The sequence below is a fragment of the Xenopus tropicalis genome, chromosome 8, assembly GCF_000004195.4.
Source record: "Xenopus tropicalis strain Nigerian chromosome 8, UCB_Xtro_10.0, whole genome shotgun sequence".
Lineage (NCBI taxonomy): Eukaryota > Metazoa > Chordata > Amphibia > Anura > Pipidae > Xenopus > Xenopus tropicalis.
Genome location: NC_030684.2, coordinates 14,644,077 through 14,659,780, shown reverse-complemented (window position 1 = coordinate 14,659,780; position 15,704 = coordinate 14,644,077). Strand labels below are relative to the sequence as shown.

The 15,704-nt window shown below is 53.9% G+C and overlaps 2 protein-coding genes and 1 long non-coding RNA gene across 3 annotated transcripts in view; 1 reads left to right on the top strand and 2 right to left on the bottom strand.

Annotated features, from left to right (window-relative positions):
• LOC116406965 (serine/threonine-protein kinase mig-15-like) overlaps positions 1-15,704 on the bottom strand; it is a 93,716-nt gene that overhangs the window by 46,033 nt on the left and 31,979 nt on the right. The window lies entirely within an intron of this gene.
• LOC105946039 overlaps positions 1-15,704 on the top strand; it is a 31,906-nt gene that overhangs the window by 8,074 nt on the left and 8,128 nt on the right. The gene's annotated exons all lie outside the window — the stretch shown is intronic.
• LOC101730721 (testis-expressed protein 52) lies at positions 4,292-6,861 on the bottom strand. Its single transcript, XM_031892204.1, has 2 exons — positions 5,947-6,861; positions 4,292-4,781 (listed from the first exon to the last, which is right to left on the bottom strand). Exons 1-2 carry the CDS (start codon positions 6,414-6,416, stop codon positions 4,532-4,534), a joined length of 720 nt encoding a protein of 239 aa, XP_031748064.1. The 5' UTR covers positions 6,417-6,861; the 3' UTR covers positions 4,292-4,531.

Genomic DNA, 15,704 nt, shown 5'->3' with positions numbered 1-15,704 from the left:
TGCTGTCATCTCCCCGCTACGCTCCTTCTACATCCCCATTCCTCCCTCTCAGTCCCCCCCAAATCTCCCCTCTCCCCAGTAGCTGCTTCTTTCATTCCCCCGGACCCCCTGTGTCTGGCAGCCACCGAGCCTAAAATCTAGCCCCCCCCCCCCCATAAAGCTCTGCTCATACAATGGCAACCCACTCGGGTGCTATTACAGTAAATAGGAATTAGGTTTATGGCAAATGCAGATTTGTCTCTTTTCTGGGGAAGGAGAGAAGCCGCGGGGCATTGTGTGTAGTCAGGCAAGATGCATCAAGTGAAGAAGCTTTAACAGTAGGATATTGTGTATAAAAAGGCAAGTAGGTGTATTATAATGGCTGGATAATGTATATAGCAGGGATCCCCAACCTTTTGTACTTGTGAGCCAAATGCAGGTATAAAAAGTGCTGGCGATGCCAAATAAGGGCTGTGATTGGCTAATTATAAGGGTTGTGATTGGCTAATTATAAGGGTTGTGATTGGCTAATTATAAGGGTTGTGATTGGCTAATTAGTAACCCCATTGGGACTGCTGGCCTGCAGGAGGCTTTGGGGTAAAACTGTGTCTCTGGGCTTCCAAAACTTTAAAAATATATACCTGAACCATTGGACTGTAACTGTGTCATAATGTGTATAGTAAGGCAAGATGGTATGAGGGGTAGGAGCAGTAACTGGCAATACTGTGTGTAGTAAGGCAAGATGGTATGAGGGGTAGGAGCAGTAACTGGCAATACTGTGTATAGTAAGGCACGATGGTATGAGGGGTAGGAGCAGTAACTGGCAATACTGTGTGTAGTAAGGCAAGATGGTATGAGGGGTAGGAGCAGTAACTGGCAATACTGTGTATAGTAAGGCACGATGGTATGAGGGGTAGGAGCAGTAACTGGCAATACTGTGTGTAGTAAGGCAAGATGGTATGAGGGGTAGGAGCAGTAACTGGCAATACTGTGTATAGTAAGGCACAATGGTATGAGGGGTAGGAGCAGTAACTGGCAATACTGTGTGTAGTAAGCAAGATGGTATGAGGGGTAGGAGCAGTAACTGCAATACTGTGTATAGTAAGGCACGATGGTATGAGGGGTAGGAGCAGTAACTGCAATACTGTGTGTAGTAAGGCAAGATGGTATGAGGGGTAGGAGCAGTAACTGGCAATACTGTGTATAGTAAGGCACGATGGTATGAGGGGTAGGAGCAGTAACTGGCAATACTGTGTGTAGTAAGGCAAGATGGTATGAGGGGGTAGGAGCAGTAACTGGCAATACTGTGTATAGTAGGCACGATGGTATGAGGGGTAGGAGCAGTAACTGGCAATACTGTGTGTAGTAGAGGCAGATGGTATGAGGGGTAGGAGCAGTAACTGGCAATACTGTGTATAGTGAGGCAAGATGGTATGAGGGGTAGGAGCAGTAACTGGCAATACTGTGTGTAGTAAGGCAAGATGGTATGAGGGGTAGGAGCAGTAAACTGGCAATACTGTGTGTAGTAAGGCAAGATGGTATGAGGGGTAGGAGCAGTAACTGGCAATACTGTGTGTAGTAAGGCAAGATGTATGAGGGGTAGGAGCAGTAACTGGCAATACTGTGTGTAGTAAGGCACAATGGTATGAGGGGTAGGAGCAAGTAACTGGCAATATCTGTGTGTAGTAAGGCACAATGGTATGAGGGGTTAGGAGCAGTAACTGGCAATACTGTGTGTAGTAAGGCACAATGTTATGAGGGGTAGGAGCAGTAACTGGCAATACTGTGTGTAGTAAGGCAACGATGGTATGAAGGGTAGGAGCAGTAACTGGCAATACTGTGTGTAGTAAGGCACGATGGTATGAGGGGTAGGAGCAGTAACTGGCAATACTGTGTGTAGTAAGGCACGATGGTATGAGGGGTAGGAGCAGTAACTGGCAATACTGTGTGTAGTAAGGCACGATGGTATGAGGGGTAGGAGCAGTAACTGGCAATACTGTGTGTAGTAAGGCAAGATGGTATGAGGGGTAGGAGCAGTAACTGGCAATACTGTGTGTAGTAAGGCAAGATGGTATGAGGGGTAGGAGCAGTAACTGGCAATACTGTGTGTAGTAAGGCAAGATGGTATGAGGGGTAGGAGCAGTAACTGGCAATACTGTGTGTAGTAAGGCAAGATGGTATGAGGGGTAGGAGCAGTAACTGGCAATACTGTGTGTAGTAAGGCAAGATGGTATGAGGGGTAGGAGCAGTAACTGGCAATACTGTGTGTAGTAAGGCACGATGGTATGAGGGGTAGGAGCAGTAACTGGCAATACTGTGTGTAGTAAGGCAAGATGGTATGAGGGGTAGGAGCAGTAACTGGCAATACTGTGTGTAGTAAGGCAAGATGGTATGAGGGGTAGGAGCAGTAACTGGCAATACTGTGTGTAGTAAGGCAAGATGGTATGAGGGGTAGGAGCAGTAACTGGCAATACTGTGTGTAGTAAGGCAAGATGGTATGAGGGGTAGGAGCAGTAACTGGCAATACTGTGTGTAGTAAGGCACGATGGTATGAGGGGTAGGAGCAGTAACTGGCAATACTGTGTGTAGTAAGGCAAGATGGTATGAGGGGTAGGAGCAGTAACTGGCAATACTGTGTGTAGTAAGGCACGATGGTATGAGGGGTAGGAGCAGTAACTGGCAATACTGTGTGTAGTAAGGCAAGATGGTATGAGGGGTAGGAGCAGTAACTGGCAATACTGTGTGTAGTAAGGCACGATGGTATGAGGGGTAGGAGCAGTAACTGGCAATACTGTGTGTAGTAAGGCAAGATGGTATGAGGGGTAGGAGCAATAACTGGCAATACTGTGTGTAGTAAGGCAAGATGGTATGAGGGGTAAGAGCAGTAACTGGCAATACTGTGTGTAGTAAGGCAAGATGGTATGAGGGGTAGGAGCATTAACTGGCTGTGTGTAGTAAGGCCATTATTTCTGGCAGTAGAAGGGTTAACTACCAACATGGGGATGAGAAAGGGATTTAGTGCAGCTCTGTGGCCCTGGGGTGAGAGTGTTGATGGGCAGAGGGTGGGTTACAGTGAGGCTATAATAAGCCCACCCTTGGCCGCCGCAGAAATATTTGGCTGGAGGGACAGACAGGTTCCCACGCTTCCCACGTCTCTTAGAATAACCCTCTGACTATAAACAGCCAACTGCATCTGTGTGTCTGCCTGCTGGCTGGGGGGCCCCCGGCAACCATGTGCCCCCTGGGAACAAACTGCCCCAAACCAGGCAAGCACCACTCCCAGCACCCTCATGGGAACCAGGGAGTTATTTTTTCTTTAGCGCATCACATGACCTGGGGTGGGGGGTGGAATCTGAGCACTTATGGCCCTGCCTCAGATCTGAGCCTGGATTTTCTAAGAACAATATTAACATTATATAATTGACACAACCAATGACATCGCATAAAATCTATGACATCACCGACATTGTAATGACGCCGATACAATGGACCAATAGGCTATTTTACAGCTTTTACCCCAATATGCCCCTCCTTTATAAAATACACAAATCCAGGGTCCTTTCCTTTTCAGAGAGACATAGTAACATAGTAAGTTAGGTTGAAAAAGGCATAAGTCCATCAAGTTCATCAAGGCGCCCCCCCCATTCCCTGGCACCCATTGTCCTTATTCAATGCCCGGTGCAGTCTATGTAGTTTACCACCCATGTACCTGCTCAGGTTGGCATAAGTGTTACCCGGGTGTCTAGCGAAGTGGCGCCCCTATTGGTTAGGCCTTCCTAGTGTAGCATAGGCCTCGCACATGTGCAGTCTTTGGAGCTCTTGAGAAGCTTGAGGGCCACAAGAAGTCCTCCCTTTGGCCCGTGCTCCTCCAGTTGATCATCCCAAACCCGATTGTAACATATTTGATGTTCTTCTAGACCCCCTTTTGGTTACAAATGTTTACAAACCTTTCCGCTCATGGGGAAAATTGAATGCTGCTATGCAATTGGTCTGCTTTGGAAGCCCAACACCTTTTTAGTGGCACAAATGATGGTACAAGTAAGGGACAGAGATACTTCTGGAAGGTCCATTAGGCTTCCGTTGGGCTGGAGACTGATTTCCTGCCCTAGAAATGATTGGAACTGAGGAAAAGGGGGGGCCCTTACCACATACTGAATATCAATGGGCCTCAAACCACTACCGTACCTCAAGTCTGCTTCAGCTTAACTGTGGGTTCTAGACCAGTGGTTCTCAACCTCCCTAATGCCGCGACCCTTTAATACAGTTCCTCATGTTGTGGTGACCCCCAACCATAAAATTATTCCTAAGACCATCGGGAATATGTGTTTTATGGTATTAGGCCACCCCTGTGAAAGTGTAATTCCACCCCCAAGGGGGTCCCGACCCACAGGTTGTGACCCGCTGCTGTAGACGGTGATCAGTAGAAAGCTCCCTGGGCTTCACATAGTAGTTGTCATGGAGTTGGGATCAAAGGTAATTGGTACCAGAGGTGGCCGGTTCAGCACTGTCCTCGGCCCGGTGGTTGTGGACCTCTGTTCTATGTCACAGCTTGTCACCTTACGATGCCCTGGGGCAACTCTCCAGGGGTTGGCATCCTGCTGTTGTTGGGCACCACACTCCTCACTGAGCCCTGCAGCTCCTTGTACCTCTGCAGGATCATTGTCCTATTAGGAGAGTTTCCCAGAAGGGAGATATTGTGGGGTTTATTCGGTTGGTGCAGGTTGCTGGGTAGATCTGGTGCCTCTGGGATGGAATCAAGCGTTGAAGGACCAAATCCATCTATGGACCTCTGTTTAGCGTTCCTGCCCAGGAGCAAAGCAGAAAGTTAATATATACCTGTATTAAACGCTACCAATGGGCAACTGGGTAAACACATGGGCAATTCGGTATATAGTAACCGGTTGGTTTATCCCACACGGTGTTTATACCAGAAGGTGTAATGGCTTGAAGGCCTCTGCTAGCAGCAGAATAGTCAGTCACCCATGTGATATTAAAGGGGAAATGAACCTCCCATGACAGTGCTTCACAAACTCATTGTCTAAAGCAGTGATCCCCAACCAGTGGCTCCGGGCAACATGTTGCTCCCCAACCCCTTGGGTGTTGCTCTCAGTGCCCCCAAACCAGGGAGTTATTTTTGAATTCCTGACTTGGGGGCAAGTTTTGGTTGAATAAAAACAAAATTTCCTACCAAATAAAGCCCCCTGTAAGCTGATAGGGTGCATAGAGGCTGCCTAATAGCCAATCACAGCCCTTATTTGGCTCCTCCATGAACTGTTATGGTGCTTGTGTTGCTCCCCAAGTCTTTTTACATTTGACTGTGGCTCACGAGTAAGAAAGGTTGGGGGTCCCTTGACTAAAGTATGATGGGAGAGTAATCTCCCTATGTTAAATAAAGATGTAGCAATGGTAGGGAGTATTCTTATTGGATGATTATCTTGTATATGTAATTTGTTTTGCAATACCTATGTGGCAGAGCTAGGGGGCATAAAGAGTCCAATGTAGGTATGCTGTAATGCGTATATAAAGGGTGGAGTGCTGGTCATATCTTCCCTAATAAAGGTGCCCTATACACGGGCCGATTGTAGCTGCCAATATGGGTCCCTTAAACCGACTCGGCAGCTAATCAGGCCGTGTATGGGCACTAACGACGGGTAGGTTAGAAAATCTAGTTGGATCGGGGACCGCATTGGCTCGTTGATGCGGTCCCCGGACCGACATTGCCTATACCCGTCGTTATAATTGGATCTTTGGCCCCAGGGCCAAATGACCAAATTAGCCTGGATTCTCCCGATAGGTGGGTATATCGGGAGAAGATCCGCTCACTTGGTGACATTGCCATGCGAGCGGATCTGAAGGTGTATGGGGACCTTAAGTAGGATCAGAGACAGCTCAGATTGGGGACAGTTGTAAGCTCTTAGTACCTCTACCATCTCTTCCCAAAGACAGTGCTAGTGCTTTAACCCTCACCTCTTAGGTGGAATGATGTTTCCTTGAGTAACCATAGGGGGCACTCTAGACTGGGTGAGCAGTCTCAGCCTTGGAGATCCCCTCTCTTGTTTCCAGGAGCTGCGGCACAGTACAAACTTCTGCCATGTGTTGTCCTCCATTCGGGAGGGAGACGGCATTGGACCTGTGGGCGAGGCACCCTGGGGGGTGTCGGTTAGCTGCCTCCACACAGCACTGTCGTAGGGTTTGTCGGGGCGCAGTGGCAAGAGCGGGGGCAGTCGACTGATTTCCAGCCACAGTAGGTACCCGGGGGTGGGACAGATAGATACGTTGGTCTTTGAGGGGGGCTGCACTTTTCTCAGCATGTCCATCTTGGCCTCTGTGATGGAAGGACTTTGTTGAAGAATCCTGTGTTGGCCACGAGGGGTGAAACCAGTATAATGGACAGTAGGGTCCGGCAGCAGAGGCTCCGGAGATGAAGGACGTGCCATGACTAGGGTAGAAGGGTCCAACGTGAGCCTGGCAAGAGAAAACTAAGCTTATGTAACATTTCCTTAGGTAATATGGGGATCATGATGGTCCTTAGAGCATGGGTAGCTAGAGGATTGCACTGTGTTTCTCCCATTATACCCCCTGCTCTCCAATGTAGGCGGCCCATCATAATTACACATGCAGGGAGATTCTCCAATCAGATTAGCTCTACTTCAGCCATCTTGCTGCTATCTAACCTAGGGAGATCAGTGTTGAATATTGGCTTGCTCTGAATTTACCTTGGGAAATCAGAGGGGCAGATATTGTGCTTTTTGGGTGCCCAGTGATAGAAAATATGTATTTAATGCCTCCAGAACTGATCCCTTGAACAAAGACCAAGGAGCACACAAAGCAAGCAGAATTCTTATTGGATTCCTCTGCTGTGAGAGTTTAAAAAATATGTTGGGGGGCTGTTTGTGTCTCTGGGTACTGGGAATGCCAGGGGGGCTGTAAGGTGCCACAGACAGTCACTATTTATTGGGCTGGGGGGGCTGTTTGTTCCTCTGGGTACTTGGAATGCCAGGGGGGCTGTAAGGTGACACAGACAGTCACTATTTATTGGGCTGGGGGGGCTGTTTGTGCCTCTGGGTACTGGGAATGCCAGGGGGGCTGTAAGGTGCCACAGACAGTCACTATTTATTGGGCTGGGGGGGGCTGTTTGTGCCTCTGGGTACTGGGAATGCCAGGGGGGCTGTAAGGTGCCACAGACAGTCACTATTTATTGGGCTGGGGGGGGCTGTTTGTGCCTCTGGGTACTGGGAATGCCAGGGGGCTGTAAGGTGCCACAGACAGTCACTATTTATTGGGCTGGGGGGGGCTGTTTGTTCCTCTGGGTACTGGGAATGCCAGGGGGGCTGTAAGGTGCCACAGACAGTCACTATTTATTGGGCTGGGGGGGGCTGTTTGTGCCTCTGGGTACTGGGAATGCCAGGGGGGCTGTAAGGTGCCACAGACAGTCACTATTTATTGGGCTGGGGGGGGCTGTTTGTGCCTCTGGGTACTGGGAATGCCAGGGGGGCTGTAAGGTGCCACAGACAGTCACTATTTATTGGGCTGGGGGGGGCTGTTTGTGCCTCTGGGTACTGGGAATGCCAGGGGGGCTGTAAGGTGCCACAGACAGTCACTATTTATTGGGCTGGGGGGGGCTGTTTGTGCCTCTGGGTACTGGGAATGCCAGGGGGGCTGTAAGGTGCCACAGACAGTCACTATTTATTGGGCTGGGGGGGGCTGTTTGTGCCTCTGGGTACTGGGAATGCCAGGGGGGCTGTAAGGTGCCACAGACAGTCACTATTTATTGGGCTGGGGGGGGCTGTTTGTGCCTCTGGGTACTGGGAATGCCAGGGGGGCTGTAAGGTGCCACAGACAGTCACTATTTATTGGGCTGGGGGGGGGCTGTTTGTGCCTCTGGGTACTGGGAATGCCAGGGGGGCTGTAAGGTGCCACAGACAGTCACTATTTATTGGGCTGGGGGGGGCTGTTTGTGCCTCTGGGTACTGGGAATGCCAGGGGGGCTGTAAGGTGCCACAGACAGTCACTATTTATTGGGCTGGGGGGGGCTGTTTGTGCCTCTGGGTACTGGGAATGCCAGGGGGGCTGTAAGGTGCCACAGACAGTCACTATTTATTGGGCTGGGGGGGGCTGTTTGTGCCTCTGGGTACTGGGAATGCCAGGGGGGCTGTAAGGTGCCACAGACAGTCACTATTTATTGGGCTGGGGGGGCTGTTTGTGCCTCTGGGTACTGGGAATGCCAGGGGGGCTGTAAGGTGCCACAGACAGTCACTATTTATTGGGCTGGGGGGGGCTGTTTGTGCCTCTGGGTACTGGGAATGCCAGGGGGGCTGTAAGGTGCCACAGACAGTCACTATTTATTGGGCTGGGGGGGGCTGTTTGTGCCTCTGGGTACTGGGAATGCCAGGGGGGCTGTAAGGTGCCACAGACAGTCACTATTTATTGGGCTGGGGGGGGCTGTTTGTGCCTCTGGGTACTGGGAATGCCAGGGGGGGCTGTAAGGTGCCACAGACAGTCACTATTTATTGGGCTGGGGGGGCTGTTTGTGCCTCTGGGTACTGGGAATGCCAGGGGGGCTGTAAGGTGCCACAGACAGTCACTATTTATTGGGCTGGGGGGGCTGTTTGTGCCTCTGGGTACTGGGAATGCCAGGGGGGCTGTAAGGTGCCACAGACAGTCACTATTTATTGGGCTGGGGGGGCTGTTTGTGCCTCTGGGTACTGGGAATGCCAGGGGGGCTGTAAGGTGCCACAGACAGTCACTATTTATTGGGCTGGGGGGGGCTGTTTGTGCCTCTGGGTACTGGGAATGCCAGGGGGGCTGTAAGGTGCCACAGACAGTCACTATTTATTGGGCTGGGGGGGGCTGTTTGTGCCTCTGGGTACTGGGAATGCCAGGGGGGCTGTAAGGTGCCACAGACAGTCACTATTTATTGGGCTGGGGGGGCTGTTTGTGCCTCTGGGTACTGGGAATGCCAGGGGGGCTGTAAGGTGCCACAGACAGTCACTATTTATTGGGCTGGGGGGGGCTGTTTGTGCCTCTGGGTACTGGGAATGCCAGGGGGGCTGTAAGGTGCCACAGACAGTCACTATTTATTGGGCTGGGGGGGGGCTGTTTGTGCCTCTGGGTACTGGGAATGCCAGGGGGGCTGTAAGGTGCCACAGACAGTCACTATTTATTGGGCTGGGGGGGGCTGTTTGTGCCTCTGGGTACTGGGAATGCCAGGGGGGCTGTAAGGTGCCACAGACAGTCACTATTTATTGGGCTGGGGGGGGCTGTTTGTGCCTCTGGGTACTGGGAATGCCAGGGGGGCTGTAAGGTGCCACAGACAGTCACTATTTATTGGGCTGGGGGGGCTGTTTGTGCCTCTGGGTACTGGGAATGCCAGGGGGGCTGTAAGGTGCCACAGACAGTCACTATTTATTGGGCTGGGGGGGGCTGTTTGTGCCTCTGGGTACTGGGAATGCCAGGGGGGCTGTAAGGTGCCACAGACAGTCACTATTTATTGGGCTGGGGGGGGCTGTTTGTGCCTCTGGGTACTGGGAATGCCAGGGGGGCTGTAAGGTGCCACAGACAGTCACTATTTATTGGGCTGGGGGGGCTGTTTGTGCCTCTGGGTACTGGGAATGCCAGGGGGGCTGTAAGGTGCCACAGACAGTCACTATTTATTGGGCTGGGGGGGGCTGTTTGTGCCTCTGGGTACTGGGAATGCCAGGGGGGCTGTAAGGTGCCACAGACAGTCACTATTTATTGGGCTGGGGGGGGCTGTTTGTGCCTCTGGGTACTGGGAATGCCAGGGGGGCTGTAAGGTGCCACAGACAGTCACTATTTATTGGGCTGGGGGGGCTGTTTGTGCCTCTGGGTACTGGGAATGCCAGGGGGGCTGTAAGGTGCCACAGACAGTCACTATTTATTGGGCTGGGGGGGGCTGTTTGTGCCTCTGGGTACTGGGAATGCCAGGGGGGCTGTAAGGTGCCACAGACAGTCACTATTTATTGGGCTGGGGGGGGCTGTTTGTGCCTCTGGGTACTGGGAATGCCAGGGGGGCTGTAAGGTGCCACAGACAGTCACTATTTATTGGGCTGGGGGGGGCTGTTTGTGCCTCTGGGTACTGGGAATGCCAGGGGGGCTGTAAGGTGCCACAGACAGTCACTATTTATTGGGCTGGGGGGGGCTGTTTGTGCCTCTGGGTACTGGGAATGCCAGGGGGGCTGTAAGGTGCCACAGACAGTCACTATTTATTGGGCTGGGGGGGGGCTGTTTGTGCCTCTGGGTACTGGGAATGCCAGGGGGGCTGTAAGGTGCCACAGACAGTCACTATTTATTGGGCTGGGGGGGGCTGTTTGTGCCTCTGGGTACTGGGAATGCCAGGGGGGCTGTAAGGTGCCACAGACAGTCACTATTTATTGGGCTGGGGGGGGCTGTTTGTGCCTCTGGGTACTGGGAATGCCAGGGGGGCTGTAAGGTGCCACAGACAGTCACTATTTATTGGGCTGGGGGGGGCTGTTTGTGCCTCTGGGTACTGGGAATGCCAGGGGGGCTGTAAGGTGCCACAGACAGTCACTATTTATTGGGCTGGGGGGGGCTGTTTGTGCCTCTGGGTACTGGGAATGCCAGGGGGGCTGTAAGGTGCCACAGACAGTCACTATTTATTGGGCTGGGGGGGCTGTTTGTGCCTCTGGGTACTGGGAATGCCAGGGGGCTGTAAGGTGCCACAGACAGTCACTATTTATTGGGCTGGGGGGGGCTGTTTGTGCCTCTGGGTACTGGGAATGCCAGGGGGGCTGTAAGGTGCCACAGACAGTCACTATTTATTGGGCTGGGGGGGGCTGTTTGTGCCTCTGGGTACTGGGAATGCCAGGGGGGCTGTAAGGTGCCACAGACAGTCACTATTTATTGGGCTGGGGGGGCTGTTTGTGCCTCTGGGTACTGGGAATGCCAGGGGGGCTGTAAGGTGCCACAGACAGTCACTATTTATTGGGCTGGGGGGGGCTGTTTGTGCCTCTGGGTACTGGGAATGCCAGGGGGGCTGTAAGGTGCCACAGACAGTCACTATTTATTGGGCTGGGGGGGGCTGTTTGTGCCTCTGGGTACTGGGAATGCCAGGGGGGCTGTAAGGTGCCACAGACAGTCACTATTTATTGGGCTGGGGGGGGCTGTTTGTGCCTCTGGGTACTGGGAATGCCAGGGGGGCTGTAAGGTGCCACAGACAGTCACTATTTATTGGGCTGGGGGGGGCTGTTTGTGCCTCTGGGTACTGGGAATGCCAGGGGGGCTGTAAGGTGCCACAGACAGTCACTATTTATTGGGCTGGGGGGGGCTGTTTGTGCCTCTGGGTACTGGGAATGCCAGGGGGGCTGTAAGGTGCCACAGACAGTCACTATTTATTGGGCTGGGGGGGGCTGTTTGTGCCTCTGGGTACTGGGAATGCCAGGGGGGCTGTAAGGTGCCACAGACAGTCACTATTTATTGGGCTGGGGGGGGGCTGTTTGTGCCTCTGGGTACTGGGAATGCCAGGGGGGCTGTAAGGTGCCACAGACAGTCACTATTTATTGGGCTGGGGGGGGCTGTTTGTGCCTCTGGGTACTGGGAATGCCAGGGGGGCTGTAAGGTGCCACAGACAGTCACTATTTATTGGGCTGGGGGGGGCTGTTTGTGCCTCTGGGTACTGGGAATGCCAGGGGGGCTGTAAGGTGCCACAGACAGTCACTATTTATTGGGCTGGGGGGGGCTGTTTGTGCCTCTGGGTACTGGGAATGCCAGGGGGGCTGTAAGGTGCCACAGACAGTCACTATTTATTGGGCTGGGGGGGGCTGTTTGTGCCTCTGGGTACTGGGAATGCCAGGGGGGCTGTAAGGTGCCACAGACAGTCACTATTTATTGGGCTGGGGGGGCTGTTTGTGCCTCTGGGTACTGGGAATGCCAGGGGGGCTGTAAGGTGCCACAGACAGTCACTATTTATTGGGCTGGGGGGGCTGTTTGTGCCTCTGGGTACTGGGAATGCCAGGGGGGCTGTAAGGTGCCACAGACAGTCACTATTTATTGGGCTGGGGGGGGCTGTTTGTGCCTCTGGGTACTGGGAATGCCAGGGGGGCTGTAAGGTGCCACAGACAGTCACTATTTATTGGGCTGGGGGGGGCTGTTTGTGCCTCTGGGTACTGGGAATGCCAGGGGGGCTGTAAGGTGCCACAGACAGTCACTATTTATTGGGCTGGGGGGGGCTGTTTGTGCCTCTGGGTACTGGGAATGCCAGGGGGGCTGTAAGGTGCCACAGACAGTCACTATTTATTGGGCTGGGGGGGGCTGTTTGTGCCTCTGGGTACTGGGAATGCCAGGGGGGCTGTAAGGTGCCACAGACAGTCACTATTTATTGGGCTGGGGGGGCTGTTTGTGCCTCTGGGTACTGGGAATGCCAGGGGGGCTGTAAGGTGCCACAGACAGTCACTATTTATTGGGCTGGGGGGGGCTGTTTGTGCCTCTGGGTACTGGGAATGCCAGGGGGGCTGTAAGGTGCCACAGACAGTCACTATTTATTGGGCTGGGGGGGGCTGTTTGTGCCTCTGGGTACTGGGAATGCCAGGGGGGCTGTAAGGTGCCACAGACAGTCACTATTTATTGGGCTGGGGGGGGCTGTTTGTGCCTCTGGGTACTGGGAATGCCAGGGGGGCTGTAAGGTGCCACAGACAGTCACTATTTATTGGGCTGGGGGGGGCTGTTTGTGCCTCTGGGTACTGGGAATGCCAGGGGGGCTGTAAGGTGCCACAGACAGTCACTATTTATTGGGCTGGGGGGGGCTGTTTGTGCCTCTGGGTACTGGGAATGCCAGGGGGGCTGTAAGGTGCCACAGACAGTCACTATTTATTGGGCTGGGGGGGGCTGTTTGTGCCTCTGGGTACTGGGAATGCCAGGGGGGCTGTAAGGTGCCACAGACAGTCACTATTTATTGGGCTGGGGGGGGCTGTTTGTGCCTCTGGGTACTGGGAATGCCAGGGGGGCTGTAAGGTGCCACAGACAGTCACTATTTATTGGGCTGGGGGGGGCTGTTTGTGCCTCTGGGTACTGGGAATGCCAGGGGGGCTGTAAGGTGCCACAGACAGTCACTATTTATTGGGCTGGGGGGGGCTGTTTGTGCCTCTGGGTACTGGGAATGCCAGGGGGGCTGTAAGGTGCCACAGACAGTCACTATTTATTGGGCTGGGGGGGGCTGTTTGTGCCTCTGGGTACTGGGAATGCCAGGGGGGCTGTAAGGTGCCACAGACAGTCACTATTTATTGGGCTGGGGGGGGCTGTTTGTGCCTCTGGGTACTGGGAATGCCAGGGGGGCTGTAAGGTGCCACAGACAGTCACTATTTATTGGGCTGGGGGGGGCTGTTTGTGCCTCTGGGTACTGGGAATGCCAGGGGGGCTGTAAGGTGCCACAGACAGTCACTATTTATTGGGCTGGGGGGGGCTGTTTGTGCCTCTGGGTACTGGGAATGCCAGGGGGGCTGTAAGGTGCCACAGACAGTCACTATTTATTGGGCTGGGGGGGGCTGTTTGTGCCTCTGGGTACTGGGAATGCCAGGGGGGCTGTAAGGTGCCACAGACAGTCACTATTTATTGGGCTGGGGGGGGCTGTTTGTGCCTCTGGGTACTGGGAATGCCAGGGGGGCTGTAAGGTGCCACAGACAGTCACTATTTATTGGGCTGGGGGGGGCTGTTTGTGCCTCTGGGTACTGGGAATGCCAGGGGGGCTGTAAGGTGCCACAGACAGTCACTATTTATTGGGCTGGGGGGGCTGTTTGTGCCTCTGGGTACTGGGAATGCCAGGGGGGCTGTAAGGTGCCACAGACAGTCACTATTTATTGGGCTGGGGGGGCTGTTTGTGCCTCTGGGTACTGGGAATGCCAGGGGGGCTGTAAGGTGCCACAGACAGTCACTATTTATTGGGCTGGGGGGGGCTGTTTGTGCCTCTGGGTACTGGGAATGCCAGGGGGGCTGTAAGGTGCCACAGACAGTCACTATTTATTGGGCTGGGGGGGGCTGTTTGTGCCTCTGGGTACTGGGAATGCCAGGGGGGCTGTAAGGTGCCACAGACAGTCACTATTTATTGGGCTGGGGGGGGCTGTTTGTGCCTCTGGGTACTGGGAATGCCAGGGGGGCTGTAAGGTGCCACAGACAGTCACTATTTATTGGGCTGGGGGGGGCTGTTTGTGCCTCTGGGTACTGGGAATGCCAGGGGGGCTGTAAGGTGCCACAGACAGTCACTATTTATTGGGCTGGGGGGGGCTGTTTGTGCCTCTGGGTACTGGGAATGCCAGGGGGGCTGTAAGGTGCCACAGACAGTCACTATTTATTGGGCTGGGGGGGGCTGTTTGTGCCTCTGGGTACTGGGAATGCCAGGGGGGCTGTAAGGTGCCACAGACAGTCACTATTTATTGGGCTGGGGGGGGCTGTTTGTGCCTCTGGGTACTGGGAATGCCAGGGGGGCTGTAAGGTGCCACAGACAGTCACTATTTATTGGGCTGGGGGGGGCTGTTTGTGCCTCTGGGTACTGGGAATGCCAGGGGGGCTGTAAGGTGCCACAGACAGTCACTATTTATTGGGCTGGGGGGGGCTGTTTGTGCCTCTGGGTACTGGGAATGCCAGGGGGGCTGTAAGGTGCCACAGACAGTCACTATTTATTGGGCTGGGGGGGGCTGTTTGTGCCTCTGGGTACTGGGAATGCCAGGGGGGCTGTAAGGTGCCACAGACAGTCACTATTTATTGGGCTGGGGGGGGCTGTTTGTGCCTCTGGGTACTGGGAATGCCAGGGGGGCTGTAAGGTGCCACAGACAGTCACTATTTATTGGGCTGGGGGGGCTGTTTGTGCCTCTGGGTACTGGGAATGCCAGGGGGGCTGTAAGGTGCCACAGACAGTCACTATTTATTGGGCTGGGGGGGCTGTTTGTGCCTCTGGGTACTGGGAATGCCAGGGGGGCTGTAAGGTGCCACAGACAGTCACTATTTATTGGGCTGGGGGGGGCTGTTTGTGCCTCTGGGTACTGGGAATGCCAGGGGGGCTGTAAGGTGCCACAGACAGTCACTATTTATTGGGCTGGGGGGGGCTGTTTGTGCCTCTGGGTACTGGGAATGCCAGGGGGGCTGTAAGGTGCCACAGACAGTCACTATTTATTGGGCTGGGGGGGCTGTTTGTGCCTCTGGGTACTGGGAATGCCAGGGGGGCTGTAAGGTGCCACAGACAGTCACTATTTATTGGGCTGGGGGGGGCTGTTTGTGCCTCTGGGTACTGGGAATGCCAGGGGGGCTGTAAGGTGCCACAGACAGTCACTATTTATTGGGCTGGGGGGGGCTGTTTGTGCCTCTGGGTACTGGGAATGCCAGGGGGGCTGTAAGGTGCCACAGACAGTCACTATTTATTGGGCTGGGGGGGGCTGTTTGTGCCTCTGGGTACTGGGAATGCCAGGGGGGCTGTAAGGTGCCACAGACAGTCACTATTTATTGGGCTGGGGGGGGCTGTTTGTGCCTCTGGGTACTGGGAATGCCAGGGGGGCTGTAAGGTGCCACAGACAGTCACTATTTATTGGGCTGGGGGGGGCTGTTTGTTCCTCTGGGTACTGGGAATGCCAGGGGGGCTGTAAGGTGCCACAGACAGTCACTATTTATTGGGCTGGGGGGGGCTGTTTGTGCCTCTGGGTACTGGGAATGCCAGGGGGGCTGTAAGGTGCCACAGACAGTCACTATTTATTGGGCTGGGGGGG